The 14,196-nt window shown below is 43.0% G+C and overlaps 1 protein-coding gene across 5 annotated transcripts in view; it reads right to left on the bottom strand.

Annotated features, from left to right (window-relative positions):
• The window catches only part of LOC137532517 (protein SSUH2 homolog), a 72,258-nt gene that overhangs the window by 37,215 nt on the left and 20,847 nt on the right, over positions 1-14,196 (bottom strand). For 3 of the 5 annotated variants that reach the window (XM_068253107.1, XM_068253103.1, XM_068253104.1), the window contains exon 1: positions 1,288-1,395. The exons of the other annotated variants lie outside the window; for them this stretch is intronic. In XM_068253107.1, coding sequence (XP_068109208.1) covers positions 1,288-1,337 — 50 coding nt within the window. In that variant the 5' untranslated portion in view covers positions 1,338-1,395. Of the gene's footprint in view, positions 1-1,287; positions 1,396-14,196 lie in introns of those variants that run through there. 5 annotated transcript variants of the gene reach the window in all.

Raw genomic sequence — 14,196 nt, 5'->3', positions numbered from 1 at the left:
CCCAATACCCCCTTCCTGCCCGCTACCCTGCAGGTCAGCTAGTTGAATATATTTAAGTTATGCCACTGCTATGTTCACATACATTTGGCCCCCACCTACGACAACACCCACTTTATGCAGCATGACCACACCCATTTTTCACCGCTATGCATACCGCACACTCATTCACTCTTGGTGCCCTGGATCTCCCAGGAACCTAGAAATGCCCCTGTCAATGAGCATGCATGGAAGAGAACCATACAGTACATACAAAGTGTACTTCACTGCAACTGTTAACGTGCACATTAAGCAGTACCACCTGCATGCATTGTGTTATGTGAATCTGTTGCACCAATGTGAATGTGCAATTACAATATCGTTGCATGGCGTTAGAAATGCGACACAAAGCAACTCCCCAGTGTACACACGTACAATCACCGTCACCCAGCAGGGATCAGCAATTGATCCCTAAGGCAAAATGTTCAGGGCTGATGCTGTACAGAAATTGCTAGCCTCCAGGCTAGCAACACCTTCTGTTACTATGGAGGGGGAGGGAAGACAAGCCGCACACAACATAGGGGTAAGGAAGGAGAACAATAGAGTTGAGCACCATTCGAGATGATGCGGCAGGCCGGATTTCTCGCTGACACATTGGGCAAAGCTGGGGTGATTCCACTGTACACCCAATGTTTAGCAGCCGCTAAACTAGAATGTGTACAAAGCTTTAGGCAAGACTGATAAACTTCAGCTGTTAGGTGTACAATCACGATGCATGCTACCCAGCATTTATTTTTTTACACTCATTTGTGTAGCTCTGCAATTGCTATACGATTTTGCACCGCTCTTATACTTTCACCAATTACAATGCACTTGCAATAGGGCAAAATCGCACTAATTAACCGTTTCCAGTAGCTCTGCAGGACCTAGCTTTTGCAATCCAGAAATGATCAGAAATCGGTTCTCAAAATGCTGACAGTGAAAGTTTTGTTCTACAGGTCCTGGAATCATTGGGGGCTGAACCAAAACTTTGCACAGTTTCTTATAAGTAATTATTACTTGACAGCTTGCTTGATGAATTATTCACTCCTGCATGGGATTAACCCTGTGCAAAGAGCCCAATTCCAGCTCTGGTAGATCATAAGAAACAAACATAGAAATGTAAAATTCAAAACGTATCTCTACTTATGTAGTGCACTGTGTTCTCACAACCTCACATGCTGGGAGTTGTAGTTTTCATAGGTGATAAAACTATTACGCAGCAGGCCCAAACCAGGAGACCCAGAAAGTCCTGAATATCTTGTCACTCACCTGATACCATCACTCTCTGCCATGGCTGCTGGAACTGAGTGAGAGGACATAACAAGCAGCTTTTCCCCTGAACACTTCCTTTTCCTCCTTCTGCTCAGCCTAATCTGAGTGACAACAGTTATAATCAGGAAGCAGGCAATCCCTGTCACATGACTCACACAGCATTGCCTCAATTATTCTTTCACTTCTGTTGGGCAATGAATAAGTTGCTCCATAGAATAGTAGTTACAACTGAAACCACACAGAGACCAGGTAATGATTCACAGCAGGCACGCGATATTAACGCTAAATAACGATAAGGCTTTAGCGCTAAATAACAATAAGGCTTTAACGTTAAATAGCGATAAGTGGCTAACGGATTAGCGGCAACACCGTGCGCCATTATTCGTAGGCGCAATTTTCAGATGTAAGCATTGCTGCTGGCTGCTCAGTTAGGCCTCGTTCACATCTAAAATCGCAATCACTGACGCCAGCATTTTGCGATTTTGTGCGTGATTATTTTTAGCGTCGCCTGGCGCTTACCTGCGCATTGCAATTTTTTTGTAAGGCGCTTTTCTAAGCGCTTTTGCAGAGCGATTTGTATGGCCCCGGAAAAAAATAAAAGCAATGTATTTATTCTTAAAAGCGCTGGGGAAATCACTATACAAAGCGCTTTCAAGCATTTTGCGATTTCCCTATACCTTCCATTGAGGCAAATCTCCCCAAAAATGGTACAGGCACCGCGTTGGTGAGCAGATCATAATCGAACCGCTCACCTGTGAACTCTCTCATAGGGAATCATTGCACAAGCGCTTTTAGACGCTTAAAAAAAGCCAAAACTGCCCTTAAGGCCCGTTTCCACTTGTGCGGTGCGAATTCGTTGTGGAAAACGCGAAAACAAATTCGCATGTGGATGTAAATTTTACCGCGAATTTGCGTACGTTTTCTATCTTTTTTTTAAGTATGCAAATTAAACCATATCAGTGCCTGTGTGCTTTTACATTGATTTTAGGCGAAAACATACGCAAATTCGCATGAAAAATCCAAATAGCAAAAACGCATGCAAATTTCCTATTAAATACATTGTATGCGAATCGCACACCGCCTTGCGAATTCTGATGGCTCTGATGTGCAGATTTTTCCTGCACAGAAAAAAAACGATCTCTGTTTTCCTGACAAGTGGAAACAGGCTAATTAAGTTGTCTTGGTTGTGCGAATCTGCATGCAGAAAACGCATGCAGATTTGCGATAGTGGAAACGGGCCCTTAGTGTGAACAAGCCCTTAGGCTGATTTCACATCAAGACGTTACAGGCGCACGTTAGTGCAGCCTGTAACGCAGCCCACCGCACAGTAATGAAAATTCAATGGGCTGCTCACAGTGCCCACGTTGCGTTACATTGTAACGCAGCACGTCCGTTGAGAATGCTGCATGCTGTTCGTTATGTGCGGCTAAGCCGCGTTAGACTGTGCGCACATGCTCAGTAGTGTTGGAGGAGGAGGTCTTCCCTCCTCCTCCTCGGCCAGGCAAGTGGCTAATTAATATTCACTGCACGGTGTGACGTGCAGTGTTTACTTCCTGGAGCGCCGCTCTGTGCGGTGATTGGCCGGCTGGACCACGTGATACCGCATGCGTCCAAAAGTATGCATCACGGACGCCAGAGTGAGCTGCACAACGCGGCTCACTCTGACGTCCACATCCAAGAGCACCAAGCGTTGTGTTAGGGGCACGTTATGCGACCATAACGTCCCCTAAAACGCAACGTCTTAAGGTGCGTACACACGTCAGATAAAAGTCTTTGGAAAATGAAAGATCACAGACCAATTTTACCCCCTTTCATGTAGTATGAGAGCCATACTCTACACAGTCTATTCTATGGAGCTGAACTCCCCATCAGATAAAAATCTTTGCAAGATGCTGCACACAAAGATGCTGTACAGACACAAAAGATCAGTATCTGCAAAAGATCTGTTCCTGCAAAAGATCCATTCCTGCAAAATGCATTAATAGTCTATGAAATCTGCAGATCCCATACACACCTTGTTTAATGGACATTCATCTGCAGATCAGCCAATTATCTGCCGATCTGAAGATCCAACCTGGTGGATCTGATCTACAGATAATTGTCCGTTAAACAAGGTGTGTATGAGGTCTGCAGATATCATAGACTATGAATGCGTTTCGCAGGAATGGATCTTTTGCAGGAACTGATCTTTTGCAGATACTGATCTGTTGCATGTGTACAGCGGTCTTTGTGTGCAGCATCTTGCAAAGAGTTTTATCTGATGGGGAGTTCAGCTCCATAGAATAGACTGTGTAGAGTATGGCTCTCATACTACATGAAAGGGGGTAAAATTGGTCTGTGATCTTTCATTTTCCAAAGACTTTTATCTGACGTGTGTACCCACCTTTAGTGTGTAAGTAGCCTTAAAGGATACGTGAAGTGAATCTAATAATTGCAGATTTACTTACCTGAGGCTTCCTCCAGCCCCTAGAAGTCTATGTGTCCCTCACTGCAGCAGCTCACCTCTCAGCCAGTCTCCTGGGATCTCCTAGTAGCGGCTTTGGGCATGCACGACCAGTGCATCTGTATACATGAGCAGAGGTGGCAGACCCGACTGCTATGGATGGGACCCCAGGAGAATGGCTGAGACTGGAGCTGCGGCAAGGGACACATCGGGCACTATTCACAATCATTCTCCACATGTGGAAATGCACTTGCAGTAAATTCCCGACCGAAATAACACCATCTTGGCATTCACAAAACTTTTACGAATGGTTATTTACCGCATGCGTAAAATTGCACTTATTGTTCACCCGCATGCGTAAAAAGTGTGGTAAAAGTTTGCAAAAGTCGGTAATTCCTTTAAAAATAAATTCACAAAGAAAAAGGGGCGCATTATTTCTGACTTAACTACCTATTTTATATTACCTACAAGTACTTGGTGATACATTTCGCTTCCCATTGACTTAAATGGAGTCTTCAGCCTTGAGCGCTGTGTTTGCTGAACTTTAATTTTTTTTTTTTCCACAATTTTTTTTTTTTATGCCACTTTTTTATGCATGGTTTCTGCATGATTACAACATAATTATGCATGTTTCCCCAGTTTTTTTACGCGGAAAACGTGAAACATTTTTAGTGAATGTGGAAAAATGCAGAAAATGATCCCTGCCGGTAATATAGCGGTAAAAAATCTCTTACCTCATTTTTAGTGAATGTGGAAAAATGCAGAAAATGATCCCTGCCGGTAATATAGCGGTAAAAAATCTCTTACCGCATGTGTGATTGTGAATCGAGCCCATAGGTTTCTAGGGGCTGCAGGAAGCCCCAGGTAAGTAAATCTGCTGCTCTCACAGTGGGACGTTACAGGCGCACGTTAGAGCAGCCTGTAACGAAGCCCAACTCACAGCAATGAAAAACCAATGGGCTGTTCACAGTGCCCACGTTGCGTTACAGTGCAACGCTGCACGTTCAATGAAAGTGCAGCATGCTGTGCGTTATACGCGGTTTTAGCCGCGTTAGACTGTTTGCACATGCTCAGTAATGTTGGAGGCGGAGGGGAAAGTCTGCTATTGTGCCTAGCCACATGGCTAATTAATATTCACTGCACTGTGTGACGTCACGTGTTTACTTCATGGAGCGGCCGCTTTGTGCTACGATTGGCTGGCGGTACCACGTGATGCGGAATGTTCCGATCACGCGGTCTTCACAGTCTTTTGCCGCATGCGCCGTTTTCGTCCGATAGTATGCGTCAAAAAGTATGCATCACGGACGCATCAAGAGACGCATAACGCGGGTCTATAAAATGTCCAACTTCAAAGCTCACATGCGTTGCGTTAGGAGCATGTTATGCGACCTTAACGTCGCATCTAATGCAATGTCTTAGTGGGAAAGAGCCCTGAAGCCTGGTACACACATTCAATTTTGATTTTACCTCTTTCTGCAGTATGAGAGCTTACCTACGCAATCTGTTCTTAGTATTCAAAATTTTTAAAAAGGTGGAGAGGCGCTTAGGTGATATGGGAGTACAGATGGGGATAGTGTGGTTCTTTTCACCCGCTGCTGTTCACTGGCCAGGGGTTCCCAACCACCTCTGGTTGTGTTATAAATGGAGTCTATGTAGGTATGAACAGCGCTGAGAGTAGTAGTTGGATAATATAAGCTTTAATGGATTGTTATGGTCTGTATATATTCAGGATAGATTTCAAAGCACAAGGTCAAATGTTAAAAATACAAAGTTTGAAATCTGTAAAAAGTCTCACAGCATATAGCTAGAGTGCATATATTGCATACACGTACCCTGTATGTGTTTAGGATTAATATTCAATCAAAAAAATCCCTATTCAAAGGTACAAAAAATATATAAAATCGCATAGCATGTAATTCAAATCCATATATTGCATACAGTTGTGTTATAAATGGAGTCTAGATAGGTATGAACAACTCTGAGAGTAGTAGTTGGATAATATAAGCTTTAATAGATTGTTATGGCTTGTGTATATTCAGAATAGATTTCAAGGCACAAGGTCAAATGCTAAAAATACAGAATTTAAAATCTATAAAAAGTTGCACCGCATATAGCTAGAGTGCGTATAATGCATACACATACCCTGCGTATGTTTAGGATTAATATTCAATCAAAAAAAGATCACTATTCAAAAGTTCAAAATATTTAAAATCGCATAGTACGTAATTCAAATGCATATATTGCATACAGCTAACTGGGTTGTTATAAAAGTTGTAAAAGTTCACACCGCATTGGGAGTATTCACCATAAATTCTGTGACAAAGAATGCAATATTCAGTCTACATTCAACAATCAACCCCCATTCACTCCTGAGCCACCCGATGCTGTTTATGCACAAAAATGTGCTAAGAAAAAAAAAAAAAATTGGTCAGATAATTCTAGGACCAAAATGTCCGAAAGCAGGGGGGGAGGGGGGGGAATGATAAATGATGGATGTTCTAGCAGTAGAGACTGAGCTTAGAGTACTTCTCGTGGTTGCGCTTCAATTGCGCTTGCGGAATTCCGCCGGATGTAGATAATGGTGGATCACAAACTTGATGAACGGATCTTTTCCCCGATCAGCGGGGGTACTCACGCTCCTGCAGCTATCCAGGTGTACAGCGGTTGGTGTCGTCCTGTGTGGGGCTCCGAATGTCCTTGTCCGCAATCCAGGTGCGTATCTTCCGCTGGTTGCAGCGCTCCAGTTCCAGTGTAAGTGCTCCCTGACAGCGTGAGAGCTGTGCAGTGTGACAAGAGTCCTTCCGGATCTGCCTAGACGCCGGTGGTATGCTTCCGGGTATGGATGGTGACGTCACCCTTCTAGCGTGTTCGCAAGCGTTGGGTCTTCTGGTCTGCAGTACCTGAAGTACATACTTCCATTAAGCTTTGATAAAGGCGGCCGGGACCGCAGAAACGCGTCAGCTGGAGGGATATAGCGTGTGAGCAGGGCCATCAGGTACTGCAGACCAGAAGACCCAACGCTTGCGAACACGCTAGAAGGGTGACGTCACCATCCATACCCGGAAGCATACCACTGGCGTCTAGGCAGATCCGGAAGGACTCTTGTCACACTGCACAGCTCTCACGCTGTCAGGGAGCACTTACACTGGAACTGGAGCGCTGCAACCAGCGGAAGATACGCACCTGGATTGCGGACAAGGACATTCGGAGCCCCGCACAGGACGACACCAACCGCTGTACACCTGGATAGCTGCAGGAGCGTGAGTACCCCCGCTGATCGGGGAAAAGATCCGTTCATCAAGTTTGTGATCCACCATTATCTACATCCGGCGGAATTCCGCAAGCGCAATTGAAGCGCAACCACGAGAAGTACTCTAAGCTCAGTCTCTACTGCTAGAACATCCATCATTTATCATTCCCCCCCCCTCCCCCCCCTGCTTTCGGACATTTTGGTCCTAGAATTATCTGACCAATTTTTTTTTTTTTTTTTTTCTTAGCACATTTTTGTGCATAAACAGCATCGGGTGGCTCAGGAGTGAATGGGGGTTGATTGTTGAATGTAGACTGAATATTGCATTCTTTGTCACAGAATTTATGGTGAATACTCCCAATGCGGTGTGAACTTTTACAACTTTTATAACAACCCAGTTAGCTGTATGCAATATATGCATTTGAATTACGTACTATGCGATTTTAAATATTTTGAACTTTTGAATAGTGATCTTTTTTTGATTGAATATTAATCCTAAACATACGCAGGGTATGTGTATGCATTATACGCACTCTAGCTATATGCGGTGCAACTTTTTATAGATTTTAAATTCTGTATTTTTAGCATTTGACCTTGTGCCTTGAAATCTATTCTGAATATACACAAGCCATAACAATCTATTAAAGCTTATATTATCCAACTACTACTCTCAGAGTTGTTCATACCTATCTAAACTCCATTTATAACACAACTGTATGCAATATATGGATTTGAATTACATGCTATGCGATTTTATATATTTTTTGTACCTTTGAATAGGGATTTTTTTGATTGAATATTAATCCTAAACACATACAGGGTACGTGTATGCAATATATGCACTCTAGCTATATGCTGTGAGACTTTTTACAGATTTCAAATTTTGTATTTTTAACATTTGACCTTGTGCTTTGAAATCTATCCTGAATATATACAGACCATAACAATCCATTAAAGCTTATATTATCCAACTACTACTCTCAGCGCTGTTCATACCTACATAGTATTCAAAATCTGTTGCCCCTCATACTACATGGAGATGGTAAAATTGGTCAGTGATTGGCCAAACACAATTACATGTGTGTATCAGGCTTTATGTTGAACATTTTTTCACCCACAAGGCCAATGCAAAATAGCCTTCTATGTGTTTGTCACATATTCTATGTGTTTGTCACATAGTAAAGTTAAGTCACCTCCTTGCCCTGAGGCTCGAATTTGATGTTCCTGTTTGTTTTTTTTCTTTATCTACGAGAACCACTGTTATGTGCTAATTTTGCGATGGTTTATTCAGAATCTGGTAGTATAGCCTCGTACACACGTTCAAGGCATGTCACCCCAAGGCTGTCATGTTCCTAGCCTGCAGGCAAGCGGCGTGTTCTGTTCCTATGTGCAGGGGGTGTAGAGCAGCGCAAAATGACATCATCCGGATGGCAGAGCAAATGGGGAGTGCAATGCTCTAAGCCTCAGCAATCCATTGGATAGATCACTGGCCAAGCGGCCCAGAGTGGATGGGAGCTGCTGTACACGCACCCGATTCTTGGCAGAGGTGGTCTTTATCAGCCACCTCGGTTTCATCTAGCTTGTGTACAGTGTACACACTCTCACACTTTTTTTTTCGATTCCCGGCGCTGGGGTGGGCGTTGCGTTTTTGTGAAAAGCGTTTTTCTAAGCACTTTTCCTAAGCTTTTTTTTAATTCACTCCCTGGAGTGGAAGTGAACTCTTTGACCCGGGAAAATAATAAATACAATGTATTTATTCTTAAAAACGGAATCGCTGCACAAAGCAATTTTGTGAGCATTTCGCGTTTTTCTTATACCTTCCATTGAGGCAAAATCGCCTCAAAAATGGTACAAGCAGCGCTTTTCTGAGCGGATTGGAAACAAACTGCTCAGATGTGAACTCTCTCATAGAGAATCATTGCACAAGCGCTTTCAGGGCGATTTTAAGAAATCGCCAGCGCTTCAAAAAAAAAAAATCACAAAGCACCTCTAGTGTAAACGAGCCCTAAGACCTGGAACCCACTAGAGCGTTTTTTTGAGCCTTTAGGGAGCGCTTTAAAGAGACACTGAAGCTAAAAAAAAATTAGATATAGTGAATTGGTTGTGTACTATGAATAATTACTAGAAGATTAGCAGCAAAGAAAATATTCTCATACTTTTATTTTCAGGTATATAGTGGTTTTTCTAACATTGCATCATTCTATAATATGTGCAGATTACACAACACTCAGCATTCAAAATGAGTCTTTCAGAGCAGTCTGTGAAGTAATGACCTCTCCTCTAGCAGAGAAAAAGTAAACAGTTCACTTACAGTTGAGATAATAAAAGTCAGATAACAGCCCTCTCCACGACTAACTTAGTCGGAGAGCTTAATGGCTTGTTTGCATAGAGATAACAACTAGAGTTTCTCAACTCTTCCTGTACTGGAAACAATTAGACTGATGTATCTGATCTTAATGTTTTATTTCTTAGCTGTACTACACATACAAATCATAATATCATAAATTTTTTTCCGCTTCAGTGTCTCCTTAAAGCGCTAGCAATTTCCCTAAATGCTCTACCAATGTAAATGGAAGGGACAGATTCCACTACAGCAATTGAGATTAAACAAATGGCAGGACATGCAGCATTTTGGGAGCGTTTCCATCCTAATGAATTGTACAGGAGCAGGGAAATCGCTCCCCAAATCGCTAGCTAATAGGTTATAGGATCCAGGCCTAATAACTAATTGTAGAGAAATTAAAGATGAAATTAAATTAATCACATCTCAAGATGTCACAGTAGCCCCTCTCACTCCTCCTATACAGTCAAAAACACTTTTTGGACTTTTAGGTGGCCACACAATACAATTGTTTTTTTATTTCTTTTCAATTTAAGGACTACAATTGATTTTTGTGATTGATTGTAACATCTTGTAAAAATCTGACCAATGTACCACACACGTGTGCTCAATTTTGAAAAAAAATGATTGAAATCTCTACGAAAATTGCGTTGGAGTACATATAAGGAAATGTACAATCTACCCTACACCATTCCATTTCATAAAAAAAAAATTTTCGCTCGAATAAAAAAAAGCTCTCGATTTTTCAGGACACCAATCATTTTATTTGAATTCCCGTAAAATCTGATAATTTTATGGTGTCATGTGTGGCCACCTTTAGTCTAATCAACTAAAAATTGAAGCCAAACATATTTTATGAGTATTAAATAGCTTGAGGAATCAATAGCTTTTTACATCTACATTTATTATTTTTTTAGGTTCCTACTGGAGTGACGTTGCCTCTTTTTCTGTTGTCAGTGCCATTGAAATGGGAAAGGAGGAGGATCTCCTTTATGAGGACAAAGGTAACAATAAAAAAACAGTCAAATGCCCTAAAGCCTGGTACATACATCCAATTTTGATCAGCCGATTTTACGATTTTCATGTAGCATGAACGCAACAAGATTATGAATGCTATGAACAGATTGTGTAGGTAAGCTCTCGTACTACATGGAAGTGGTATAATTAGCCAAATAAAATTGGATGGGTGTACCAGTTAAAGGGACTCCGAGCTCACAATAAAAAAGAAAGTTGAACTCACCTGGGGCTTTCTCCAGCCCAGTGCTGGTCGGGAGGTCCCACGGCGGTGTCCTGGCTCCTCTCCAACACCCCGATCCGGAATGGCTGACAGGCCGCAGCCCGGGCGACACTCTCCAGAGTGTCGGGCTGCTCCTTCCGCGTATGACGTCACACGCCGGCCGCCTCGCGTCATCACGCCGGCCGGCGTGAAAGTACTGCGCATGCGCGCTTTAATCGCGCATGCGCAGTACTTTCACGCCGGCCGCCGTAATGACGCGAGGCGGCCGGCGTGTGACGTCATCCGCGTCATACGCGGAAGGAGCAGCCCGACACTCGGGAGAGTGTCGCCCGGGCTGCGGCCTGTCAGCCATTCCGGATCGGGGTGTTGGAGAGGAGCCAGGACGCCGTCGTGGGACCTCCCGACCAGCACTGGGCTGGAGAAAGCCCCAGGTGAGTTCAACTTTCTTTTTTATTGTGAGCTCGGAGTCCCTTTAAGGGCCTGAGCCCACTGCTGCGTTTATAAAAAAAAAAAAACATAAAACCACATGCGTTCTTCAAGCGTTTTTGAAACGCGTTGATGCATTTTAACGTGTTAAAGTGCCCGGGAACTCATCAAAATGCCTGAAAATGCATTTCAAAAATGCTTGAAAAAACGCATACGTTTCTATGCGTTTTTGAAAACGCAGCAGTGGGCTCACACCCTAAATAATTAAGACTGGTTATTTCTGTCAGTGTTCTTACTGAAAGAAGTCACTTTTTCCTTCTGTTCTCTTTATGGGGATACAGGCAACAACAAAAAAATTGACACATACTGTATGTTACTATTTCAAGTGGAACAGCACTGAGGAAAGAGCTACTCTGAAACGCTGTGCGTCATGGCGGTGCGATACACACATTACATACATTTTATGCCTTGTATGATGCTTTTAAAGAGCCAAAAATAAAAAGATTTTAGATTCATGCGGATCCTGAGAACTTACATACTGTATGTTAAGACTCCCAATCAGGGCCGGCCTTAGGTTTCACAGCGCCCTGAGCGTAATCAGATTTTGGTGCCCCCCCCCCATTCATCCTTTTCGCACGCACGCACACACACACACAGTGACAGTTAGTGACAAGACAATATATACTCTGTACAGCGCTGTGTAATATGTTGGCGCTATAAATACTTAAATAAATAGTGTATATATAATATATACACTAATATATACACTAAAGGGGGGATCTGCCTACAAATACAAGACTAATAGCCTATATGCACTAAGGGGGACCTGCCTATTATAGGCAGATCCACCCCCCCCCCCCCCGGCCCCCCTTAGTGTATATAGGCTACTAGTGTAGGCAGATCACCCCTTTAGTGTGTATGTATATAGGCAGACCCCCACTTAGTGTGTGTGTGTGTGTGTGTGTGTGTGTGTGTGTGTGTGTGTGTGTGTGTATGTGTAAATATATATATACATACATACACATACATACATACATATACATACTTAGGCTACCAGATCCCCTTTTAGTTGCTTATAATATGCAGCAGCCAGCAGGTAAGATTCCCAGCTGAGCTGACCCCAGTATGATCCAAGCAAAATGTAACACAACGTGTGTGTGTGCGTGTGTGTGTGCGTGCGTGCGTGCGTGCGTGCGTGCGTGCGTGCGTGCGTGTGTGTGTGTGTGTGTGTGTGTGTGTGTGTGTGTCGATCACGCGAAAACGGCTTGACTGATTTGAACGAAACTTGGTACACAGATCCCTTACTACCTGGGATGATATGTTCTGGGGGTCTTGTGCCCCCCCTGCAAACCTGGGCGGAGCTACAAACAGCTAATCAGATTCCACCCATTCAAGTCAATGGAAAAAATGTAAAAGGCTGCCATTCTCACAGTAATCAAGCCAGAGTCCCCACACTTGGCACAGTTGGTCACTTGGTGTCAGAGGTTACAAATCCAGGAAAAGTGGGCGGAGCATAAAACAGCCAATCAAATTTCAGCCGTTCATTTTAAATGGGAAAATGTAAACTGCAGCCATTCTTAGACTGTTAATCGCAGGGTTCTCAAACTTGCCACACTTGGTCACTGGGTGGATGTGATTAAGATTCAAGAAAATGGGTGGAGCCTATAACAGCCAATCAAAATTCACATATTGATTTTCAAGGGGAATATTTAAACTGCTGCTATTCTTACACTTTTAATGGCAGAGGCTTCAAACTTGCTACAGTCGGTCATTGGGTGACTGGGGTCCAAATTCACTAAAGGGGCGGGGCCACATACAGCCAATCAGATTTCCTTGGTGGATAAACTGCTTCCATTCACACATTTTTGATGCCAGGAACCTGACAGCTCACAAACTTGGTCATTGAGTGACTGTGTGTCAAGGTTACAAAAAGTGGGCGGAGCCAAAACTACTTTTACTGGGAAAATATAAACTGCAGCCATTCTTACACCGTTAATGGCAGGGTTCTCAAACTTTGCACAGTTGGTCATTGGGTGACATATTAAGATTTTGGAAGGTGGGTGGAGCCTACAACAGCCAATAAAAAATCACCTTCTGATTTTCAAAGGGAATATTTCATCTGCTACCATTCTCTTATACTGGTAAAAGCAGATGCCTCAAACCTGGCACAGTTGGTCACTGGGTGACTAGGGTCCAAATTCAGGAAGGGGGCGGAGCCACAAACAGCCAGATTTGTTTATTTTTCAATGGGAATATACAAAGTATTGATACCAAGGACCCCAAAGCTGATAAACTTGATAATTGAGTGACTGTATGTCAAGGTTAGAAAAAGTGGGCGGTGCCAACAACTTCATTTTTTACATTTCAGGGTTCCCAAACTTTACACAATTGGCCACTGGGTGACTGGGATGAATATTCAGAAATGTGGGTGGAGCCTACAACAGCCAATGAAAATGTACCTATTGATTTTCAAGGGGAATATTCACATTGCTACCATTCTTACACTGTTAGTGGCAGAGGCCTCAAACCTGATACAGTCAGTCATTGGGTGACTGGGGTCCAAAATCACTAAAGGGGTGGAGCCACAAACAGCCAATCAGATTTGTTAGATTGATTTCAGCCATTCTGTTATTGTTATTCTGTTACGTTCTCAAACGTGACACAGTTGGCCACTGGGTGACTGGGACTAATATTCAGAAAAGTGGGTGGAGCCTACAGCAGCCAATCAAAATTCACCTTTTGATTTTCAAGGGGAATATTTACATTGCTGCCATTCATGCACTCTTAATGGCAGAGGCCTAACATCTGCTACAGTCAGTCACTGGGAGACTGGGGTTTAAATTCTAAAGGGAGCGGGCCAAAAACAGCCAATCAGATTTGTTTAATTTCAATGGTAAAATGCAACTTATTGATGCCAAAAACCCCAAAGCTCATAAACTTGGTCATTAAGTGACTGTATGTCAACATTAGAAATAGTGGGCGGAGCCAAAAACAACTAACTTTTTACATGGGGAAATGTAAACTGCAGCTTTTCTTACACTGTTAATGGTAGGGTTCTCGAACTTCACACAGTTGGTCACTGGGTGACTACGATTATTATTAGGAAAAGCAGGTGGAGCCTACAAGAGCCAATCAACATTCAACTATTGATTTTCAAGGGGAATATTGAAACTGCAGCCATTCTCACACTGTTAATAGCAGAGGCCTCA

Source organism: Hyperolius riggenbachi, chromosome 9 (genome assembly GCF_040937935.1).
Source record: "Hyperolius riggenbachi isolate aHypRig1 chromosome 9, aHypRig1.pri, whole genome shotgun sequence".
Classification (NCBI taxonomy): domain Eukaryota; kingdom Metazoa; phylum Chordata; class Amphibia; order Anura; family Hyperoliidae; genus Hyperolius; species Hyperolius riggenbachi.
This window is presented reverse-complemented; position numbering and strand designations above follow the sequence as displayed.